The 25520-nt window shown below is 39.4% G+C and overlaps 1 protein-coding gene across 1 annotated transcript in view; it reads right to left on the bottom strand.

Annotated features, from left to right (window-relative positions):
* Nucleotides 1-25520, bottom strand: part of tmem145 (transmembrane protein 145) — a 54504-nt gene that overhangs the window by 27102 nt on the left and 1882 nt on the right. The window contains exons 2-5 of the mRNA XM_023964041.1: nt 7577-7651; nt 6394-6471; nt 4388-4474; nt 3800-3901 (exon numbers count right to left, since the gene is read on the bottom strand). Coding sequence (XP_023819809.1) covers nt 3800-3901; nt 4388-4474; nt 6394-6471; nt 7577-7651 — 342 coding nt within the window. The remainder of the gene's footprint in view (nt 1-3799; nt 3902-4387; nt 4475-6393; nt 6472-7576; nt 7652-25520) is intronic.

The raw sequence follows: 25520 nt of genomic DNA, 5'->3' as shown, positions 1-25520 counted from the left end.
TCTGCAGAAAACTCATAAGCTGTCAAATAGTCTTGCAATTACCTCTTATTTATTACTCTCCAGAAGTGCAGCGTTTCAAGTCCAAACATGCCGGCCATCTGGCACAGGCGAAGAATTCTGTCCTGCGTGACAGTGTTGGATGTTTCTGAGTGAGACGCCGTCTATAATGTTCTTGCCTCTGCTCAGTATCCAAAAAGCATCTGCTGTTTTTCTATGTGATTTCCTTCATGAGGTTGATTGATTTGGCTGGGTTGACAACCGCAACATTTTGCCTTTTTTTTTTATGTGGGTCTGCTCTCATTTCACCTCTTGTCCTTGTTGAGGGGATTTTCACATCAATACACATACATTTTGACCAGAATATTAAGGCAGATGTTCTTTAAAGCAAAGTTTCCATTTCCTTCCTTTCTTCTATTTTATTTATATTAAACATATATTCATTATATCCTTATTTAAGCCAGCTTTTGCACACTTCATTCCCTAGCCGCTCCGCAAAACTGATTCTGTGAACAGTCCCTAAAACAAACTCCTCAGTGGGTTCTTTATCCTTTCAGTCTGAAGCACACAGAGACTGGAATCATTTACAAAAAAAACCTAGACTGAACACTTATTTTAGACAGTTTTTAAAAAGGAATCTTAATGATCACTTTAAGAAAAAATGCTCCTCTAACTTAGTTTAATGATTCTGATTATTTTAATTTTTTATTCATTGTATTTATTGTAGTGATTGTCTGTGTTATTGCTGTTTTATCCTGATTTTTTCTGTCTGTGAGTCTACTGGAGCCCCTTTTATTTCACTCTCTTAAAAGGGCTAGCCTTTTGCCAGACAGTTGAAAATAATATTTATTTTTAATCTGATGAATAAAGGTTAACAAAATGCTCCGACTGGGGTCATCCAGGGAGAGGCATGCAAAGCTGCTCCGCTGTGTGTTTATCTTGACAGAAAGAGATTTAATTAAATATTCTAACAAACAGACACACTCCAGGTATCATTACATTAAAACAAAGAATTAAGTAATTAAGTTTTTATTCTGTAAATGAGGTGGAGAAATTCAGCACATTTGTTTTTTTCCTTTGCAAAAAGAAGGGAAAAAATACTTCAGATTTGTAAAATAATGCAGCGATTCAGGTAATTAATTAACCCTAAGTTATTATCATTCACAGATCTTCGGCTCTATAAATAGCAATAACTGGAATATTATGTAGAACAGATGAAATAACAATTACAGCAATTTGACATTTCCCAACCAAGTTCAATTGAGTGGAAATGGTAATTAAAGCTGACATTTTCCTATTTAATGCATTCAGGAGAACTGAAAGCAGACATTGTGCAGCTCCAAAGACTTGTAAGCTGATATAGACCCACTTCTGCAAAGGTAGAAAGTGAGACGGCACATTAAAGTAAAGCTGGAGAAAAGGAACAAAGAGAAAAATGCACTGCGGCACCCGGTTCTCTGGCACCCCCTGAGGGATGCATTAAATGAGAAAAGATGTAACAAAATGAGATGAATAAGATGGGAAGCAAAGAAGAAAAACACAATTAAGAACAAGCTGACAGAGAGCAGTAGGAGGCACAGAGGTAAACAGATATGAAAAAGCGTGGAGCACGTCACAGCTTGGTGACAGAGTTGAAAGAGCGCAGGACATTTCTAAAGATTGCCGACGACAGCGGGAGAAAAGATGAAGAGGTTTGAAAGCGAAACGGAAGCAGGAAGGCAAGCGGTGAGAGGCGAGGGGTGGAAATCGGTTGTGGGACGAGGCGTGCATGTGTCCATAAGAGACGAGACGAGCTTTTATACTCCAGTCCAAAAGCATTAGACGGCGTGTCTTTCACTGGATGCTGGCAAGATCCCCGGCCACACTCCACAGGAAGCATCCATTCTAATCATATCCCGCCTCAGCCGGCACGCTCCAAAACAACCCTCCCCAAAACAAAACAAAATTCAAGGGCATGGGCACTCACATTCACAGTTCCATGCAGAGTCCAGAGGATGACGCTTGACTAGCAATATGTCACTGATAAGGAGTCCTGCTGCTAATTTAATGCATTTATCCTGTCATTCACTTTCATAACACCATGAAAGCACCGAATACCCAAACTCTGAGGGCTTGTCCTTGACCGATGCCCTTAGGAAAGGAGCATGCAGCATCACTATTCCAACTTATCTAATCCTTCCACAGACAAATCCAAAAGCATCACACAGAAGCAAAAACAGAATCTTAAAAAAATTTAATAAAACACTTCTTTCAAAAATATTTCTTTTATTTTGCAAGAAAAAAATCTTATCAAGAGAAAATAACTTTAGTTAAAGAAAATATGTCTAAGTGGTTAAAACTTGTTTCTCCAAATAAGAATTCTTGGAAAAGATAATTTTTCCTACCCCATTTTGTTTGCTAAATAATTTTTTTTTCCCATTTTAAGATTTTTGACTTATTTCTATCTTGCGGGCCTGTTTTTTGCAGTGCAAAAAAAAAAAACAAAAAAAAAAAGTTTTTTTTCTTATCAAAACTCAACATCAGTTGAAGCCTTCAGATGGGATGAAGCCAGATGTCCAACTCAGTTCAAAGATCAGAAAAAGCAATGTGGTCCACTGGAGATAAAACCGCTCACACAAACACAGGAAATACAGAACCAGATTTGAGGACAAAGGACTTGTTGTCAACAGAGGATGATATATATGTGAGGAGGTCACAGGCAATATGTAATGACCTACTCTGATAAAAATCATGTTTTATGGTATTTTAACATGTTCTTGTGGCATTTTCCTCATGATTGAGGACATATAAAGAAAATTAAGATAAAGAAAATAGCATTTCAGAGTATTTCATTTTTTACAAATCATGTTTCAGATAAAAGAAGATAAAAATGCTGTTGGAAAAAGCTTGTAGCTGTGACTTGTAAGCTCCAATCAGCAGGGCTCAAGGTCCCTGCTCTGCTCCATTCTCATGCATCTACTTGACGATTAGATCCACATACGTCTTAGCTGGAATCTGGCTCTTGTGTGTATGGCTGGATGGCTCCAATATTGCTCACCATTTGTGTTGCACCCGTAATGATGGGATGATAGGTTGGGGTTGTGAGGGGTCATATTAGCAGAGAGAGTGTCAACAAAGGGATGATGGGAAGTGGGAGCAGACCAACACCCTGCCAGCAGTCTAGCCAACAACAGGTGAATTTCTAATGACCTACTGCCGCTCAGCAAAATCTATGTTCTAGAAAATGACAACTTTTTTAATTTTGCCTAAAAACAGCATAATTCTAATAAAAAATAAAAATGGGAAAAGCTTTGAAAAAGATCAAACGATGATTGGAGTGGGACTTTAAGCAGCTTTTTAACATTTTGTCTATCTGGATTTGCCTTTTTCCGTCTCTTTTTGCCAACCAGCAGAACTATATTTAACAAAAAATAGCCTGGTGGGGAAAATGGAGAACAGGGATCTATGTGCTTGAGCTAAAATTATACCCAGGCTGATTTAACTTTCTGTTTAAAAGCAGCACAAAAAGTTTCCCTGAAACACCAAGACTGTTCAGCGCTCCTCTGGGTGATCAGTTTCATTTCAGCTTGTTCCTGAAATATGTAAAAACTTTTGAACTTCAAAAGATGACGTTTCCTTAACATGTCCTACTTAAAAGAAAGTAGAGAGATAAAGGTTTTTGTTTCTCCGAATCAAAACAAGAATGCAGAAAAGAGTCAGACAGTGGGTGATTTGCCTGTTTGTGCGTCACAGCTTCTGCTGCCTAGCAGTAAACTGGAGACAGAGGCGGGAGTGGCGAGCTGGGTCAGAGGTCAGCGCTTACCCCACACTTGCTGAGAGCGATGTACCACCATCTCTCCCTGACTGAGCGGAAACTGCGACCACCCACACAGCTCAGCACCTCCTCGTTGCCATCGCCTTCCACCTGACAGCCAGAAGAAATGTGTTGAACAAAGGACATCTTTTTATTTCCCCCAAACAGGCAGCATATTGTACCTCAGAGACCGTCACAGCAGAGTGGGAGGCCGAGATGAGAAGATACGAGCATATTTCACACCTCGGTATAGACTGTAAAGTGGCAGCGTAATCTACTAAACACCAAAACAACAGCAACATGCCGACGATCACACCCCTTAATGCAACAAAGGAGTTGTGTTACTTGTTAAAAAAAAGATGTTACAGCGAGGAGACGTCTTTTGATACCTTGCTGACAGGCGGGCTGAATCATCAAACGTGTAAAAATGTAATTCAGTTATAAAAAAACCAGCAGGACATCTGTTTTTCTCCCCTCAAGAGGGGAGCTGAAAGCACTGGGGTTTATATGGCAGCCTATATTTCAGCTTTTCTCAGGGAAACTGCAGCTCAGCACAGGAGTTTAAATATACATGCTGACGTATTTGTGTCGTCTTACCACGCATCCTGACCAGGTGTAATGTGTGGTGAGATTGATGACCTGGTTGTTTTCAGGCCTCAGCACTGCTTCCTTCTGGTAACAGTTCTAAGAAGAAAAGAAAAAAACATGTTTGAAACATTGAACAAAGCACTTAGAAAAATGTAGACACATGTTGTCTTTCAAGCAAAAAAAAAAAAAAAAACATTTTCTTCTTGGCCTTTGGGGTAGCTTTGGATTCTAAACACACTTTGTGTTTCTTCTGTAGTGGATTTATTCATGCAGGATTTCTTTAAAGAGGAGCAAAAATGATGAGTGGAGGAAAAAGGGCTGAGTGTTTGATTCAGGGGATCTAACAGAGGTTTGACAGAAAGCTGAGGAGTGAGGGGAGCCTGTGAGGGCAAAGGAAATGTCTTAAACACCCCATCACATCCATGTACCAGAAGATGTAAGGCAAAGGACGTTTACACTGCAGACAAAACTGACTGTACACACAAACTGGGTGTTTGGGTTGATGTGTAAACCTATTACGCCTAAATAAAAGAACAATACATCACAATCACATCACGCGTTCACCAAGTTTTTAATAGTTGAGCTTGTTCATTTGTTTTACATTTAGGTCCTTTAGGACATGTATTTTAACTTAATAATAGGCTAAACTGATAAGTGCAGCTGTTCTATAAATGATCACTATTAGTAGAAATACTTCACTTTTTTGTCATTTTAGTTTCCCTTTTACGAAATACATTTAAGTAAAAATTGAACTTTGAGAAATAAATGTACAATTATTCAAAAAAGTTTCATAAATACATTATTTACAGGCCCAAAAGCTTTTTAATGCCAATTTCTTAACTTGCAACTCTAATACTGATTTAAATATTTTCCTTAAGGCTAGATGATGACTAACCTCTGCTTGGACAGCTCAAGGACAGATATCTACAAATTCCTCTTAAAGCCCCTCTTCGCTCATCTTTTGATTTTTTTTTTTTTTTAAAGCGTTCAATGTTTTTTAAAGTATGTGTTGCTGTGTCGTTTTCTATGACAAAGTATTTGCAAAACGGCAGGAGTTGGAAATTTGTTGTAGGCAGGATTGTTGCCACGGAGCAACCCCTCACAACACTCCTTCATATTCACTTGCTCCTCCACGCCGACCCATACTCTTCCAATCACATTCATCTACACTATAAGCACAGGAATGATTGGAAATGGGGTGGACTTAAGCCGCGCCCTCAGTCCTGCCCACAACTCAGAGGCCAATTTCAAATGAACTTCTGCCGCTCTGCAGAAACTATGTCCTGGAAAACAGAACAGTTTTTTTTTTTTTTCGTTTTGACTAAAAATGACAAATATAATTAAAAGACCACTGAGAACGCTTTACAATAGATCAAAAGATGATTGGAGTGGGACTTCAAAGGATAAAGAGGTCACTTTCTTTGTTTTTCACTTTGCACTAAAACACATTTTCTGATAAAAGACTACAAGAATCAAGTAGCAGCGTTTAGCCTAAATGGTGTTTTTGTTTGGTTGCATTAATGTAGCATCTCAAACCTGGTTCAAAGACAGGATTGTGAAATCAAGCTCAAAGTGTGCACTTCAGCCTCACTGGAACTTGATACCATAAATTCTCCAGTTGCAAATTTTTTTATACATCTGGGCTTTAAAATTGCTGTAGCCAGAAGATAAACTGTTTTTTCAAAAACCTTCATCTCTTTTTCTGCTTGCAGCCATCACCCCAGCCCCGTCTTTTTCAGGGAGCAGATTTCTCTGGTGTCTCAATTTGTGTTAAGAATCTGCATTCATCATCCCTTTTTTTTCCTCCATCGCATGCTTCGTCAATAATAAATGACTGCCTGTGAGCAAAATGCTCGCTTTTTAAAAATGTCAACTGTTGAAGAACTGAGCGTCCAGGCAGAGTGAGAAGAGTGATCCTTTCTCTGTACGTTAAATTGTGAAACCACGCTTACAGTAGCGACCTGTAAAAAATGGATTTTTCCTCAGGAACAGAATGCAGTGTGTTAGTTTCTCACCTTTTCGGGCCTCTTGTACACAGCTGGCCACTGAGAACTGTCATCAAAGTAGAGCAATATGTTCTGACAGCAGCGAGACTGCAGAGGCGAGAGACAACGACAGGAGAAGAGACTGCATCGGTTATGGTATGGATCGCTAAAGTGACTGCCAGATGACTTCAGAGTTATGGTCCAAAAACCATTTTCAGAACCAGACTCAGACACCCCCCCCCCCCTTCTAAAAATTACCCTTAAAGTGCCAGGACTGCCGTTTAATTCATTTATTCAGTCTCTAGGCGTGAGCTCAACAGGATATAAAAAGTTTAAAAAGCGAGTTGTTGATGTGGAAAGAGGAACAAGGTGAGCACAGCAGGAACAGCCAATGGCAGAACAAGGAACAAGCAGTGGCATCAGTTCAGAAAAAACACTGGAAGAACAAGAGGGAGAAGAGAAAACAGAGAAAGAGGCTGCAAACCACAGAAAACCTGACCACTCTATCAGCAACACCCTTGTGTAATGAAATAGATGAACAAAATACCACACAGAATAAACCACAGAGTTTGTTTTTATATGAAGTGAAATTTCTTTAATTCAAACTATTCTTCTAGATGTTTTTGTTGTAGAGCAAATGCATGCAGAATATCAACTAACAGGTGGATATAACAGGTGTGGCATGCAGGCTTCTTCAACTATGTAGTTTTAATTTTCCTTGAAGTAAATTTTGTTGATGAATATTTCAACTTGTCAAATTACATTTTCCTTCAGTTAGTTAAGAAGTACAAAAAAATCTTTTTATACAAGATGGTTCAGACTTTTGAGAGAGCCTTCTTTAATTACTCAATTTATTGAGAAATTCATTAAAATATTCATTGAGAAATTCTTAATAAATTTAAAACTACCGCTTTGATTAATGTTTTAACTGAAATAAGTTGCAAGTTTCTTTGCAATTGTATGACAGCAAAATTAAGAATATGTTTGGCGTCGTGTCACCAGGCACATTCAACTTTTAGCATATCTGCTGCCTTCCAACAGCTAGTCTTTTGAAAATTTTCTTTTGAAAAAAATGTTTTTATGAAAAAAAAAAAACTAGTTTTAGAAGAACTTTCCCTTTTGTATTGTTTCATTTACATTCTAAAACATCCAACCTTCCAGATTTTTAAATGAGCACACACACATGCACACACACAAACATTTGTCACTCTACCTTTGAATAGCGAAATCGAAAATCCAGCCTTCCAAAGTCAGTAAGAAAACAAAAGCGTGTGAGGAATACCCAATCCTGCAAAAAGCACATAAGGAGAAAAGTGTTAGGCACTGTGCATTAAAATCATGCATTTATATTCAAAATAATCCTAACGAATCCATACAAAACAACAACCCTGAGAAACTATCCAATATGACGCAAATGTTGATCAGATGCACATTTTTTTTTCTTTTTTTAGATGCACTTCGACATATTACCTACATTAGTGCATGTAGAGTTCTACGTAAATATTTGGTCATAAAACAGAGAAATTGAAGTTTAGGGTTGAGCTGATCCAGATCTCTTCTAACGTGCTTTGAGAAGTGAACAGCTCTGCAACTGAAGATGGGAACTATTAAAAGCTGTGACCTTATTCCAGATTTTAGTTGCGCCCCATCCTGTATTTTGCCCCATATTAAGTATTACCTTGCAGTCTGCTGCTCGGTGTCACCAAATGGTTGAAAATTTAAAAAAAGCTACAAGGCATCTGCAGAGAAAACACATTATTTTAAACAGTATGGCATTTTTTAAATATAATTTTCTGGTTTTTAATTCTAAACAAAACGAATACAATCTTAAACAATCACATAATACTACAGTTTGGCCTTCAACCAGAGGAGGAATTTATCTAACAAAAGGTAACACTCCAAGACCCACAGCAGTCTCCAGAGGGGCCTGTGAGGTGCAGGGGAGCCAGAAAAGGTCAAAATGATTCATCTGAATAAAAAGGCTGCATGATGTGGAACAGTTACAGACACTGTGAGAAAAAAAAGGCAGAAATTCAGGATTCCTCAGTTTTATATTGGTGCTGTTTACTGATTTAGCTTTAGGACTGTAGATGAAGAGCAGTATGGCTAAATTGGGAATATTCACACAAGTGATTTGTTACCAAGTGCAATCTTTGGCAAATGAACTAATAAAATAGAGGACTGTCCTGTCATAATCAGACCCATCTACAACTAAAATCTACACCAATATTTAAAAAATATGCAAAGAAGGTTGTATTCAATAAAAAGCTAGTAGATTAAGTGATAAGAAGTATACAATAATTTATAATAATTTCAGATATGATGTTCAGCTTGTTCAAATAAGCTTACATATTTATTATCTTAGGAAAAAAACTGTCTTCAAAACATTTCATGTTTGCTGCATTTTTGACATGGAAGTCAGAGAATAACGTAAACACTGGGTTCTTATAGACAGAAGGGGGAGGAAAAGTAGACACGAGCTGGATAATTAAAGAGGGTTATCTATTTGAATACAACTTATTTTTTTTCCATTTTCATCAAAACGACAAGTTGGACGAGAGTTTAAAAACATCAGGGGATCAATGCATTTGAAAAAAATTATAGTTATCAAAGCTAATTTGCAGTCCCCAGTCCCTGTGTTAAACCCTACTACCACCCCTTAGTATAAAACGCATAGATAATGAAATGTTCCAAACAGGATTAAAGGTTTCAGTGTCCCACATAAACCAACAGCAAACAAACAGACGGGCATGCATTTTTCTGCCAGCATGAGTAGAAAAAATGGAGGTTCAAAGAGAAGCATATGTGTATCTGAGAGGTAAAAAAAGTGAAGAGAAGCTGCAGAGAAGCCAATAAATTAGAGCAGAAAAAGACACAGAGAGGGCAATAAAGAGTTGAAAGAGAGGAAGTCTGAAATTGAGTTCTAACAGCAGTGAACAGTTTTAGAAGCATTACATTAAGAAGTAGAGCAGCAGTAATAAATGAAGTAGGTGGAAGAGAAAAACAAGAAAAAATTACAGAGGAGAGACGAATCGCCAAGAGGTGAAATTTCCACCAAGAATAAACAGAGACGGCAGCAAGGTGATGCTCAGCACATTAAAAGAAGAGGGAAAACTAGAGGAGAAATCCTGTCTGTCCTTAGAAATATTCAGCCTTTAGCTTGGTAGAAGGAGACTACATATTGGTGCTGGTGGTGAGCTCCACTGACTTTATGCAGAGTGAGCCACTGCAGCACGCAGCATGACCAAACAGTCCCCTTGGAGCTCCAGCAGAGAGATAAAAACAGACCACAGTGCTGAATGTGGCACAAAGACCACACCACTTACAGTTTGTGTGGTTTGTGCACACTTTTCTGTCTGCATGACTGAAGAAAATAAGAACATATCAAAGGCTCTGTACCAGGAGCAGAAACCGCTAATCCTGCTGGTTTAAGACAAAAAGTAGATGTGTTATTAGCAAATTCAATGAGAGTGATATTTTATAGATGTCTTCTCATTCATGGTAAAAATATTTAGTCAAATAAAGTTTTAATAAAGTAGTATTCTCTATGCATGGGACATGTTCCATGTTTGGTTAGTTGCATGGAAATTTTTTAGCAAATGTCAATGATTTCATAATTCTATTCATACTGTGGTAAACTGAGCTCCAACAAATCCCAGTGATAAAATCTAGAACCATCTAGTTACTTTGACAATGTAGCTCAAAAGAAAGCAGCCTTCTGTGTCGAAGACAGAACCAGCTTAGTGACAGACGGAGCCACCTATTTATGCTAGATTTTTGTTACAAAGGTGGACTCGGATTTTGGTGAAAAACGTGGAGCCAGCTCCTTGCTGCAGAGTACAGGCAGCTTTTTGTTACAGAGGTGGCAAAGTTATACATTAGTGGAAAAAGCAGAGCTGGCTTTGTGTTACAATTGCCAGTGTCTTATGACAAAAGGTATAAAGAGCAGCAGAGGGAGAGCGTGTTTAAACTGGTGTGATGAGGGCATCAGTTGAGCTTCTCAGTCATGACTGAAAGAACAAGGTCCTGCATACAAGTGGCTAAAATGAACTTCCTCCGTAGGGTGTCTGGGCACTCCGTTAGAGATAGGGTGAGAAGCTCGGTCACCTGTAGAGAATCCGGAGTAGAGCTGCAGCTCCTCCACATCTATAACCCTTGTGCTATCCTAGGCACTTTGTAATTGGGAGTGAGGTCATCTAGACCCCACAAGACAGTGCGGGCTGAGCGTTTTTCTTCAATGATTTGTGATTTTCACTGGTGTCCATGGATTACATGAAATCCTCTCCACCTTTATACACCTTTGTCATGGTAGGGAGAACACGCCAATGGTCATCTTGACCCCATAGGATAGCACAAGGGTTAAGAGATAGTTGAGGTGGATCGGGCATCTGATCCGGACGTCTCCTGCTCGCCTGACTGGGGAAGTGTTCCAGGCATGTCCTACTGAGTGGAGGCCCTGGGGAAGATCCAGGACATGCTGGAGAGACTACGGATGAATCCGAATTGCTTTCCTACCCATATGGCTCCTCCCTATTGCTCCAACAGTAGGGGCATTTGATGCTGTAGTGGTGTCCAAAAGTGTCTTTTAATGGGGGGGTGGGGCGGTAGTTACTTACCTCTGGCTATCCCTCTGCCGGTAAAATGCTCCGTGTCACGCTTGTGGGGCAGGGGAGAAACACATTTCCTCACATGGGTGTGCTCTGAAGTACAGACGTTTATATTAAAATGTACTGCAAGAATGGAGTTTTGGTTTTTGCATGACTTTTTAAAGTTATAAAAATTATGTTATGTATATTCCAAGCGCTGGCAGCTACACTTTAACGTGAATGATTGACGGCTATTGATGACACCATCAAGTGGTAGTAACGTCTGAATCTGAAGACACCATTTACTCGACATCTCTCCGCTTGGAGGGATACATGTAGGGGTGGGGAAACAACTCAGATTCAGCCCACGTCTCTTGGTTGGCCTGGGAACGCCTTGGGGTCCCCCCAGAAGAGCCTGGGCATCTTTGTTTAGACTGCTGCCCCCACGAACCATGGATGGATGGATGGATGGATGGATGGATGGATGGATGGATGGATGGATGGATGGATGGATGGATGGATGGATGGATGGATGGATGGATGGATGGATGGATGGATGGATGGATGGATGGATGGATGGATGGATGGATGGATGGATGGATGGATGGATGGATGGATGGATGGATGGATGGATGGATGGATGGATACTGCTACTAAAGCCAGCATAAAGTTCAAATCTTCTCCAGCTTGTGAAACTGAGCTCTTTTTAAGCAATTAGTGTTTGAGGATTTCAGATTTAACAAGCTGAGCAAAAGATATTTATAAGCTTGTCCAATACCAGAAAAATACAGCAGGAGGCTCCATGATGTTCTCCTGATTATAAATGAGAAATCTGCAGAAGTTGTTGGAAATTAGGAAACACAGAATGGCCATAAAATAGTGAAGACGTTTTAATTAGATGCCAAAAGCTTTTACCAGTATTAATGTTAGACTGACCCCACTTGTTTCATTTTCTGAACATTTTCTGGTTTATTATGCGACTAATAGAACTGAAAAGATCAACCACAGCGAAGAGTTGTGCATTTGTGCACAGATCCAAGCCAGCAGCTCAGTAACAAATTCAATTATTATTGGCCGACTTTTTGCAGAAACAACCTGAACTTGGTACCGTGCTGTATAATGATGTGCCACTTTGCAGCTTCTTTCCTGTTACTGTTCTGATAAAGTATCAGAGCCATTCAAGCACCGGGAGGCAGACTGAAGTTGTACAGTTTCTTTTTCAGGGGGAAAAAAAAAAACAAATAAACTAACTTCGAGGAAATAATTTCTTTGAAATGTGGTCTGAAAAGCTATAAAAGCAGGAGGTATTCTGTTTCTCTACTGACACAAACTGGTAATAACACCCTTTTTCCTTTGCCTCCTACCCACTTTGAGGACTGCGGGCTCTCTGAAGAAGGTGCAGACACATGCCAGTGGAAAAAAAGGAAAAATGTGATAAGATATGCATCACACCTTTCTTTTTCTCTGTAGAAAGGAATTTTCACATAGAGACAACTATCCAGCGCAAGAGGTACATGAAACCTGATTAAGTGATGTAAAATACCAAGATACTCTTTGATTTAACTGTCCCTATTTATTATTACAAGTTGTCGATGTATGTTATTTAAAAATAAAAGCCTTTAAAATTCATAAAATTTGGTGTAACAAGCAAATATTTAATTAAAGAAACTGTAGATAGCACCAAGTTTATATTTAGGAACTGAAAACCATTATAGCCATAGTTGCTTGAAAGATTAACTGATATAGATTGAGATTTGCATTATGTACAAATCTGAAATGTATATATTTTAGGTTTTCTACTGTTTTTTTGCACCTTAAAAAAATGAAAGCACTTCAGTAAGTGCTGATTCAGTAATCTGGTGTTATTACAAAAAAAAGGAATGAAACACATTTTAATACAAGAAACATGAAATCAAATGCTTTCTTAAATTTTTTTAAAAAACATGTATTAAAAGTTTCCTTTGAATCATTTTTTCAATTTTCAGGTTCTGCACAGGACAGTAAAATACAGTTTGACATTAACAGGGATGGGCAACTCCAGACCTCCAGGGCCGGTGTGTCTGCCTGATTCCCAGATTTCCATGCCTTGCTCAGGGCTGGTGAACTGGATCAGGTACGACCAGCCAATTGGGACATGACAGAGGGATGGTATGTTGGGAAAACAAGCAGGTATGCAGCCCACTGTGTCCACCCCTTGACTTACCCATGTTTTCAAGTCACCAAGGTAATCCCAACATCTATATCTATCTTTCTTCTATTATTAGCACATTTGACATTCCAGCAGGCGATTGCAGGTTGAGTTGGTGTTTGTTGAAGATGTAGTGGCTGTCAAGCAAGCTGAATTTATCAAACTTTGTTAGCAACCATGGGAGCATGTACCGCTTTAAAAAGCTACATCAAGATGTGGCATCTGCTGGCTAATTTGGCAGATATTCTCTTTAAACTGTCTGCAGATCAAGCTTGCTGTACAATAAAGATGCAGACCTACTGTTGTTTGATTTGTATGCAAGTGTGCAGCAGTTAGAACAAAGTTTCTCCAACGATTTGTGCTACACACCTAATGCCAGCTGAGGAAATCACAGAAATAAGAGTAAATTCAGGCTTTGAACCAGAATAGTTCCCAGTTTTATCTAAATATACAGTTACGCCTGCTCTTCTTATACCACATAGATTTTTTAATTCAAAGGCACCTCTAACAAAAATGATAGCCTTGTTGCACATATTTTGACTTAATTCCCATTGCTTGTGGTCAAGAAACTGGTGACCATAAAAGATCCACTCTGATGAAAATAGTCTTTTTAATATGTTCTTGTAGCATTTTTCTGATGATGGAAGACACATAATTAAGAAGATCAAACTCAAACTTTAATTTCTAAGAATTTTTCAATTCAAATTGTTGTGAATCAGGAGCAGACAAAAAAAATGCAGTTGAAAAAGATTGCATTTGTGACATTGAAAACACCCTGGCCGGGCCACAAACTCACAAGAAGGGGCCAGGGATGCTCTGTGCCAACCTTCCTGCCCACAACTCAGAGGTGGATTTGAATGACCAGCTTGCTGGTCTGTAGAAATAATGTCCTAGAAAATGACACAGGATTTTTGATTTTGGCTAAAAACGGCATAATTATAGTTGAAAGACCACTGGGACCGCTTTTAAAATAGATCCAAAGGTGACCAGAGTGGGACTTACAGCTACCACCCTGACTGTTTTCCAGTTATCCCAGTTGATCTGATGGTGAAGCTAATGAGTATAAGAACAGCAGGGTGGTAGGTCTCCTCTGGTTAACTTAAGGCCCTTTATTGGTTTCTTCCATTTCATCCAGTTAGTTGTCCCCCCCACGTGGATCTTGAATACCGGTATGCAGGATCCAGATGACACGTTTGGTCATACTGCGTGCTGCAGTGGCTCACTCTGCACTTAAAATACCAATAAAATGTGTTGGTCACTGCAAAAGGCCATCATTGTTACAGAGTTACAACAATAAAAAAAACAGTGCAATACTTAGGGCAATAATGGACTATATATGACTTTTGAATGATTTAGAGGCATTTGGAAGATTAAAGCGAAGTCATTTTAAGCTTTCCTGGTTTGTTGTATTCTTGCATATCCTATGTAGTGCCATAAGAGAAAACAATGATTGAAAATGGCCAATTAGAAAAATAAAAAGTAAAGAAATTACCCTTTTTTGCCAACTTCTGAATAGAATTGTAGTTTTTTTACATTTAGTAAAACTATTGGTGTAGTTTGAGGATTTCGATTGTATTGCTTGTGAAGTCTGATGGCATGTCTGTGGATGCATGAATATCATTTGGTAGTTGGGAGCAGGAGGAACAGACTGTTGCCGGGTTGTGTTGTCAGTACCCACTGAGGCCTTATGAGAAAACTTACTTGGCTGATACCTCTGATTACGTGCGAGCCTCTGCACTCTAAACAGTCATATTGAGCTGCAGCCTTGTCTTCAGCAGTTTTTACTGATTCTTTGAGCCTTTTCATCTTCAGGGAGTAAAGTAGGAGCAGCAGAGAAATATAGTTTAATAGACAAGAAAATGGATAAGCGGAATTTGTAGCTTCCAGGAAGCATTATGCAAGTCTAACCTGTGGAGTTTTCTACGCTGGTGCATCTTCAACCAAGCTTAAAAAAGATCAATAAGGCTTTTCATACATCTGATTAATCAAATTTGATACAGTAGTAATGTAATTAGGTTCATATGACTTCAGTATCTGGCTCTGGACTTCAGCATTTCAGTATAGAGGTGGGGTCCTTTGTAAAAGAATTTACCTTTTTCTCAGATCTGAAAAATGCTGAAGGGACGAAGCTCCAAAAATGTCAAGAGGAATACCACCTATGACTGTAGCACCATTATGATAACGAGGAAGCAGCACAGCAGATTTCAGCACTATCGGTGTGCATTAGTACGATCAGCATTTGTTTCTGTGCACATTAAGCAGCTTGTTAGTGCAGATGGAAAGCTCACCTGGACACAAATGAACTATGATTCTCCTGAAAACAAGGATCTCCTGTGAACCATTTGGCTAATGAAGTTCACTACCAGTAAAGCAAAAATGCCAAGTGATCTATACACTCTGATATTAAGAAGAGGAAAAAGAACAAAGTCAATAGATGGAAAAAGTTGGTAAAGTCCAAAAAAAAGAAACACTAGAAAAAGGCAGATGTGCAGACAAAAAAATCATGACTACTTTAATGTGAATAATTCGAGGATGATCCTTCAACTATTTCTTTCAAGTCACTTTAGTTAGGGCAATTTTGCCCTTTCCCTCCAAAAAAGCTGCTGTTCCAACTATGAGGCATTGCATAGTCAATTTTGTCTACAATCAAATCCAGATGTAAAGTTTTTCAGGATTGGTGTGATTTTTTAACGATGGATTTATATATAAAAATGTCAACGTATGGTTACAAAGCTAGCACCCACATATTCTTTAAAATCTCACTCCAATCATTATTTGATCTGTTTTAAAAGTGGTCTTTAATTAGGATTATGCCGTTTTCAGCCAAAACAAAAATTAAAAAAAACCTGTCGTTTTCCAGGACATAGGTTCTGCAGAGCTGCAGTAGTTCATTAGAAATTCGCCTCAGAGTTGTGACCAGAGCAGCCCCACCCCCATCCCCTCCCTACTTCGGAGCAGAGCTTGTGGCCTGGCCAGCATATTTTCAACTCCATAAATATGCTCTTTTCTAAACACCATTTTTTCGTCTGCTACTAATTCACAATGACTTCATAAAGAAATACTCAGAAATGCTATCTTGAGCTTCATTTTCTTAAAAGAATGTGCTCCATCCTCAGCAAAATGCTACACGAACATGTTAAAAACAGCAAAAACACTATTTTAATCTGACTAGAGCTGTAACATACTTCTCTTCTTAAAATCTAATCCAGTAACAGAAAAGGAAACGTGCTATTGAGTTTTGTTAGCCCGAGATGACACAATTGCTTTGTCCACAAACACCCGACCACAGAGTAAAAAGCCCAAATTTGTCATCTGGTGCCCTTTGTATCCGACCTTAAGAAACAGCCTTGGTATGCCTGGATCGCATATGCTTTAATGCATATTTATACGTGGGCCTGGTGTATTTACTTAATCAAAACAAGGAATCTTCTGATCCAGAACATCAGCAGTAGCAGCACAGAGATGACTGGGAAACAAGCAGGATGGTAGATCTCAATAACAAGGTTGAAAAGACTTGCACATTTGGGAAGATAAAACCGGTTTACCAGCTGAGGCGGAGCCATGATGTCTAAAGTTAACAAAAAAAGCTCAATTTTACAACAGCACAAAAAAAACACTGCGGATTTCTTTCTCCTCAGAGAGCCAGACTTCCTCTTCAATAAAATAGACATTAAAGTTGGTTGCTATGAACTTTTGATCCCTGACCAGCAAACACAGCTCCCCATGCACCATTATAGTGTAATTACCTCTGCTCAGCGTTCTAACTACATAAACAAGCACAGTAATTTCTGCCCTGAGAAATAAAAGTGCAACAGGAGCAGAGCAGCGTAGCCAACAAAGCTGCCTTCATATATCACAGCAAACAAAACCGCAGCTATAATTCAGCCACCGCTACCCAGCGTCAGCTGCTGGAGTCTGGGGTTATAATATACACTAAAAGTCTGGGCCAAAGGCCCACCTCTGTGCTCAGTCCCGGGTTGTAACCATAGAACCATGGAACCAGGGAACCGCGGGGAAGCACTGACCCACACATGAGCAAACCAGGGTGGTCAAGGTGGAGATGGAGGAGCTGAGGAGGGTATAATTTAGCGCCCTGAGGACTGTGAAAGGCCTCACAAACACCCTTCACACTCAAAAAAACATGATCAGAAACAAGTCTGCATTTCGTTATACACACTATAACACCCAGCACCCCCTCCCCCCCCCCCCCCCCCCCCCCCCCCAGCTCTCTAACCCATTAGTGCCATAGAAACTACAACATACCTTTGTTTGCAGCTGCCATAGAAACGTCACAGTAAAAGCCTTTATTCACGCATGAAACCACTTTTATGTTGTTCTGCTTTCATGCACTTGTGCTTTGGATTTCAGCAGCAGCACACAGATCCAAACAATGATGCTGATAATTTGACTCCTATGCTTGAAGTTCAGACTGCGAACACCAAAGGGGCAAACACAGACAGTTGTGCAGTTTATGCATCAATTTGATGATCTAACTGGAGTTTCAAAGCATGAATACATAAAAAAAAAAAAAGCTGGAGTCCTTTAATGACTCGGGTGTACATACAGTAAAATGCTTTGGTGAACGCATAGCTGGGAAATATTTCAATAAATTAGATACTTCATGAAACAGTACGACGACATGAATTCAGTCTGTGGATTGTTTGATTTTTAAGCCACAGGGTTGAAAAGCTGCCAGTTTATCCTTGGCGCTTCTCTGAGGATTCCAACAACATCTGGGAGCCTGGCTTCCTCTCTGCTTTTCTTAGCTTTAGCGGGGTCAGGCGGTCAGGCGCTGATGTCAGGTGATAAGGCAGAGCTTGCAATTGGCATTCCTCCTTGTCCCAGAAGGTGTTAGACGGGGTTGAGGTCAGCTTGTGTACAAAGCAGGTAAGTATTTCTGCGACACAGTCAAACAGACGCTTTCTTTTGGACCAAACTTTGTGACTCGTATGATGCATTGCAGAAACAGAGAAGGCCATTAGTCCGGCTGGAGGTAAAAACAAACAACAAAAAAGAATAAAAAAGACAGGAGATTTTTCATTTGTTTAATCCTAATCAAATAGCCGCTTTATGGTTCTCATATTTTTAAACTAAAATTCTGCATGATTTAAAATGCAATCCAAGATGTGATAAAACATTTTTGGAAATTTAAAAACGTTTTACAGGATGAAAAAAAACCAACTCTTTTTAATGGTATTGAGTCTTTTCTGTCTACTGAAACCGAGGATCCCTGATAATACATTTCATGTGTCATTTGGTCTCATTGTTCTCGCCAACACATAACCAGATGGGAAACACTATAGAGTAATCAAGTGGTCATTCCTGCTTTTTTGCTCGTTTCTTTTCGTTCATTTGCTTAATGCAGTACAGAGGACAGATGTAGAACAGAGAACCTATGAAGGCTTTTCATTTTTCACACAAATGTATGAAATATTTGCAGACTTTTCCTTTGTCTTTGGTGATTAATGCAAAACGTTTCAAAAGTTTATTATTGAAGGCACCATATTTTGCCTTCTAGCAACAGAATTTTTTGCCTGAATGTTGCCATAGCAGATTTCCCCATTGCCGAAGGCTCTAATGGAAACGCACATCATGAAAGACCCTGGCTTTTGATCTTACTGACAACAATCTAGATGGCTTCATCAAACTTTGGTGAAATGGTTCTACTGTGCAAACATTGCAAATAATAATAAAGAAAAAAAGACATTAACACAACAAAATGGTAATGACTTGGGGTAAAAATGAAGTCTATCATAAGAGTATGGATAGCTTTTATTCAGTTGTGCAGCTGGTATCCAAAATTATAAACCATCTGCTGCAGAGAACCACCCGAATGAATCTCCATCTAGAGAACTGTAGGACATGTTTGCTTACAAAGTTGCGCAATGAATGACTTATCGTGGTTCAAGGTTCAGAGCCAACGAGTAACTATTCTTTATTGGAGTGAAATAACTGGCAAAAGAAGAGAATCACTGCTAATTTAGCTGCTCTAATGTTTGTGATAAAAATCTCATTTAGCATGATTCAAAACCACAAAAAGAAATTTGTAATTTCTGTTCATTATGAGTGGCAAAAATATGCTACATCTAATGCTACATTCACACAGCCCTCGGCAACACACGTTCAAGCAACAACTCCCAATCAATGGTTTATGTAAGCATGCGTACATGTGTCAGGCTTCCACATTCAAAAGGCTTGCGTTCACACGGCATTACGCACATTTTTAAGATTGTTTTCGCACAAATTGCACATCCATTGAATGTGCATTGAAAGTTAAACCAGGCTGAATTTTGACCAATCAGGAACTCGGATTTGGTAGTGACTTTTCATTTACAGATGAGCCGACCGTTTGAAAATTAATCATGGAGCAGAAATTAAAAGTTGCGGTTTGTGCCCTGCTGGACTCCTATAACACCAAGTCTTTCATAAATCAGAATAGTGCTGTGAAAGAAAACGCCTGGAGCAAGAGTCACCAGATTCGCTTTGAGATTTCATACCTAGCCTCTTCCAACTGTAGGTGTTGGACATGCGCTGGTATCAGGTAGCAACAGTCCAGTTTAAACACTATATGCTAAACACATTCTTGAACACGCGTGTTGGTTCTTGACCGATACGTCTGCTGCAGGGTTTTGGGTTTTTCAACCCAGAGACAGGAGCGGACGCATCCTGAGGGAAGCACCGGTGTGTCTAGCAGTTACCTTGAGGCTCGTGGGGCTACCTTAAGGGACATAATGAAACTGGAATATGCTATTGTTGTGTGTGGTTACTGTTTTGTGAAGTATTTGAAAGAATGATATAAATTACATGCACTTATGATGTACAGGTGATTCTGTGGTACGGTGTCCTTACGCCGCACTCTAGTCATTAATGCGGCTTGTGAACTGGACCCTTACTGACCGTGCTATACAGAGAGGGCAAGCACAGCGCAAACAACGGGGGGCGCAAGGAGTGTGCATTCATCCCTTGGGCAGTGCGCAGGATTTGGAAGGGTTAAAAAAAAAGAAATCCACACAACACACCTTACTTTGCTTACTTCACCCTTATGTGTTGTTTAGGTGTTCTCTATGATCTTTCGGCCACAGCATGACCATAGGAAAAAAAAAAATGAGCATGAACATTTTCATTCTGCGGGCTCACAAAACAATCTATGACCTTGATATTTTATGCTGGTCACCTGTGTACAGGTTTGCCCATTTTTGCCCATATCTACCCATAAGGGCAGCTATGACTAAGGCTTTACTGGTTAGACACTTGCAGGAAGAGCCAATTTAGGCAATATATCAGAAAGATTTGTTAATTTTGAAGGCTAAACTTGATGAAGCCACAACGGGCTTGTTCAGCATCTGATAGCTGTAAGCATAATTTGAAGCAGGGGTTAAGCAATTTCACTGCTGTCTCCCACCAACAGAAATAGCCACTAGTTAGCTTAGTGTCGCCCTGCGAGTCTCTGAACCACAGGAGAGCAGCAACAGTGGATGAAGTGTCTACCTTAATCTGCTTTTAGTTCTCCTGTTTCCTCAAGGCTACTGCATTGTAATGCAGAGTCACTCAGCCACCTCCCAGAGTGTGAGTGGTTGCACACGCGCGTGTGTGTTTGTACACCCCATTAATCAAGAGCTATGCCTTGATGCAGTATCTGGTCAATTCAGCACCTCACACACGCTCTCTTCTGCTTTCATTCCTCACATTTTCTGCTTTTTTATCTATGAGGTTTTTCTGTCATTTTCTCTGTCTCCCAAGATCCATGTTTCCTTGCTAAGCCTCATTAACAATTAATTACCAATCAGCTAGTCAAGTCACCCCTGGACCGCTGGGCTTTTCAATGATTCATTAGTCAGGGTTACACACTGCTGCAGTGCATAAACACCCGCTCACACGGGCACACTCAAACTCTGTCCTTTTCTGCCTGTTTGGAGGCGACGCTATTGTGCACACACAGATTTTGCAGACCCGCAAACACACATACATACACAAAACACATTAAAGCGAGCTTATGGAGACACACACACAAACACTTCCCTTCATGCGCGCACCAACCTGCCTGCTGAACACACACATACACCTCCATGACACCTGTGTCTAATCAGAATGTCCTCATTAAAAAGAGATAAAGAAAATCTGATTGAGTTGTGCTATCTGTAACAAGTTCTCAAAATGTTCTTCAAAGTCAAATCCAAAGACATTTCTGTGACCTTCAAAGTTCTGCCTGGTGAAACGAAGGTCCAATTCATCAAATTACTGTTTTACAACAGAAGTAGGTGAAAGCAGGTCCATAAATTAAGAAACCATCAGGAAAACAAGTCATCTCACGTTCACTTCCATCTAAAATAGCCAAACTTACAAAGGAGAACAAATAAAGACTGGTTGCAAATACCTGTAAAATTTGTGGATATATTCATGCCCCTAAAGCTATTTTTGCACTACTTTCGACAACACACGTTCAAGCGACCTCTTTCAATTAAAAGTCTATGTAAAAGTGCATTAATGCGCGTTCCAAGCTTCTATATTCAAAACTCTCGCGTTCAAGAGTTGCTATGCAAGTTTCTATGACCACTTTTATGTTTTATGTACAAAACACGCGGCCATTGAAGGAAAGTTAAACCAGGTCGAATTTGGACCAATCAGAGACTCTGATTTGGCAGTGGCATATGGATGGCGTCCCTTTTGGTTCACGGAAGTGCCAACTGTTTGAAAAAAATGAGAATAGAGCTGCGAAAGGAAGCGCCTAAAGCAAGATTTGTGAGATTTGCTTCCAGATTTAGCACCAAGCCTCTTCCAGCTGTAGGTACGCTAGTAAACAGTAGCAAAAGAAAAAGAAGAAGTCTGAACACTACCTGTCCAGTGTGAACACTGTGGGCTAAACACACGTTCAAGAACGCATGTTTTGCATGTAACATGCCAAGTAAGAACGAAGAATAATAATTGCAGACTGCTTATTTGTTCTTCTATGGAGGCAACCTCCTTTGACAGATGACCCGTTTACTTCTTGGAACTCAAACAGCTTTTGTGGGAGAGTTCCAGCAACTGCCAAGGTCGTTTGTCCGCTTATTTACATATTTTCGTAAATGCCAGCTTTTAATGAAAACATGACCATCCACAAAGTTTAAACTGGAGAAAGCATTCCAGTCACTTCATGGTGTGATTCCAAAAAAAAAAGGGACTTTACAATCTTCATTCCTCAGACTAAACTTTTAACTGCACAAAAAGTATCCCTAAAGTACAGGAGGCAGGAAAATCAACCATGTTCAATTTTGCGAGACTCGAGTCAATTTAGCAAAAAGTCAATCATAAAAATACGTTGGCACAATAGCAAATCTACTCTTCAAACCAACTTAATCCTTAAAAGACATGCATACTAGATCTGTCTGATTTAACAGCTGCTGTCTAAGTCATTACCTTTGTAGTTCACCAATAACTGATCAAATCACAATTGACAAAGACACTGCCAATGCGTTTTACTTTTACAGTAGTATATTTCCAAAGCACATTCTCATAACCTCAGTTTCCTTTTCGGCTCCTGGCTTTCCACGGCCTCATTCGGCTTCTGTTGAGTTCATTTCGTAGCTGACAGGATGTGCCCACTGTGAGCTGAATTTTAGAGAGTTCTAGTGCACAGCAGTGTGTTTTCTCACTACTGACATGTTTGTTGAGAAGTGCTTTAATTTTGGTGGCCATTTTGGAACCACCATGACATAACAAATTCAGATTAGACGTTATCATACACTTCAATGTCTTCTAACATTTTACATTTATTTAAATGAGCATTTTGAGCCATTTCATTACCACTTACAATGCAGTCGAAAAAACATGATAACATGCCACATCTATTGGTATGATTCTTTAATATGAATATTTAAATTAAAATAAGTTGAATTTCTACATATTTTGAAGAAACTACATATTTTGCAACTCCTAAATTGTAAAGAACTTAGGAGTTTTTTTTCCCCACATACAAGGAAAGTATTTGTATTAATTTGTAAATTAATGTCTTGATCAGGAGTCTCCTGCTGCTGGACATCAGAGGACGGAGAAGATTTGCTCACTTTCTAAATTGTCCCAGCTGATTTCCAAACAGCGTCCTTCCTCTGCCCTTAAATCCTGCACACCACTGTCCCCTCAAAGGGGACATTTTATCTGCTTGTACAAACGGCATGAGCCACTTAAGCTAATTACTTTCATAGTCTGGCCCTAAGAAAGCCATTGACTGGTCTTCCGCACCAGTGGCTTCAGATAAATATGCTTGTATCTTGCAGAACTCCCACAGATGGCCCACACTTCCCAACAGTTGGTCTCTGCACGGCCACATCTGCAGACACCGAGACGGTCAAAGGTCAAGGAGCTGAAGTCAACTTACCAGTGTGTCTGCATCTAGGAAAGGAGGAGATGCAGAACAAGCAGCTGACCTTGCAGCAGAGAACCCAAACTAGATCTAATGAGGTGTGAAACTATATGAATGCACACCGCTGCAATGAGAGAATTCAGAGAATGTTTGGGGTTTTTCATTTTGCAAAGTTTTCGATCCAATGCATTACCCTGGTTGCCCCCGTGACATTGAATACCGTTACGCACTGCTTTGTGCCACCTCTTTGCAAATACATTTTTATACATTAAAGGGGTTTTTTGGGACCAGAAGCAGCTCAAAATGTGGAACAATCTGAGGTGCATTCAAGTTCTCGACCTGCGGTTAAACTATTTCCCGTCATCGTTTGTGATTCTTTTTGAAGACAAAATATTGCATGGCATGAGAGCAGCTTGATGATGAAACAAAGCTGCTAAAACAAACACGGTTCTTCAGTCACAGTAGAATCGGGTCTTTTCAAATATGACTTATTTGATTTTCTGCTTTGTCTACTATAAAACAACATTGACCGGCAATTTCTTCACCTTTGCTCCTGCTAACTTTGAAGGGGTTCAGCTTTAGATGAACATGTGTTAACTGCAAGAGTTATCTTCTTGCAGTTCATGTCTCTTTAGTGGAAAACCAAAAATGATAAAACCACTGCAGGGGGAGAACAACACACACTAAACGCTCTTATAGATTTTGTACAAAAGTATCGACTTTTATTTTGGCAAATTAAAGATGGTTAATAACCCTCTGCCACTGCCTGCACATAAGATCATGATAAAACTTTACTCAAACAAAAAAAGTTTGAAATTCAATTTTCTTTCAGAAAAATCTAACTAACCACCTTCTCTAATAAACAGAGCAGATCCATCAGTTTTTTGTTACATCTGCAACACAAACCAAAATAAAGCCATTATTTCCTTAGATCAATAGTGATCCAAAGACAAATGTTCATCAACAGATTGAATCAGGATTTTAATTTACAGGTTAACCTAACCACTTAAATTTCAGAAAGATGTAATAATAATGTATTTCACAGATACATTTGTATTAGTTGTAAGCATACAAACCCTTGAGGGACTATCAAGGTCAGTCTTTTGAACAATTACCAACAAAATATATTCATTTATTTAACAAACAAACTTTTACAGTTACTGGAAAACCTTGATCTATTATGATCTTTTTTAATTATGACAATTTGTTTTGCCTCAGTTTCAGTGCAGTTTGAGTGGAGTTCAACTTTATCTGTATGCTATACCAGCTGGAACAACCTGCTATTTATTCCAGATTTTTGGATAAGGTAATGGCTGCACTTCTAGCCAGGATTTGCAGCCTCCGTCTCTTGTGCACTGAGAGAGACTCTTGGAAATTGCCCAATGCTACCATTTGCTGCATGGCCATTGAGCAGCTCCAGTGGAGCAGGTGCAGATTCAGTGCAGCATTCAAGGACATCCAAACAGTTGTGAGGGATGGATGAATGCCTCGTTTAATTTATCAATCCAGAGCCTCTGCATTATCTCAAGATTTTAAAATGCTGACCGCAACCTTACAGTCCAACTCCAATTTCTATTAACTGAAGTCAGGAGGTCAGAGGATGCGAGTTCAGCAACGCGGCATTCCTGCTTTAACCATACCCCCTTTCTTACACTTTGGTTTAAGAAACATTTTTTTAAAGACATTTTTGTTTTTGTTGGTATTTGCATTTTTACAAAGTGTGCTTTGGCACATGTGTTATGAGCTTAGAAAATTAAAGCTGGATTTGGCTAATCGCCTCCTTTTGAAGCAGCCGGTCTGTAAAAGCCACAGTGTTGCGCTCCTCTCTGATGCTCCATAATGGACACTAACACTTTTGCACAACCATAAAAACATGAATTTGGACTGAAAAGAACTCAGAAATTCTTAAAGCCCATTATTATCACGCGTGACTGCATTAAACCCAAATTTCAGACACTTGCTTATACAAAAGCAGAAAATCACAAGCATATGTCAGTGGGATGCTTATTCTACCATAGAATGTTGTATACTTCTATAGCACTTT

The sequence above is a fragment of the Oryzias latipes genome, chromosome 16 (genome assembly GCF_002234675.1).
Source record: "Oryzias latipes chromosome 16, ASM223467v1".
Classification (NCBI taxonomy): domain Eukaryota; kingdom Metazoa; phylum Chordata; class Actinopteri; order Beloniformes; family Adrianichthyidae; genus Oryzias; species Oryzias latipes.
This window is presented reverse-complemented; position numbering and strand designations above follow the sequence as displayed.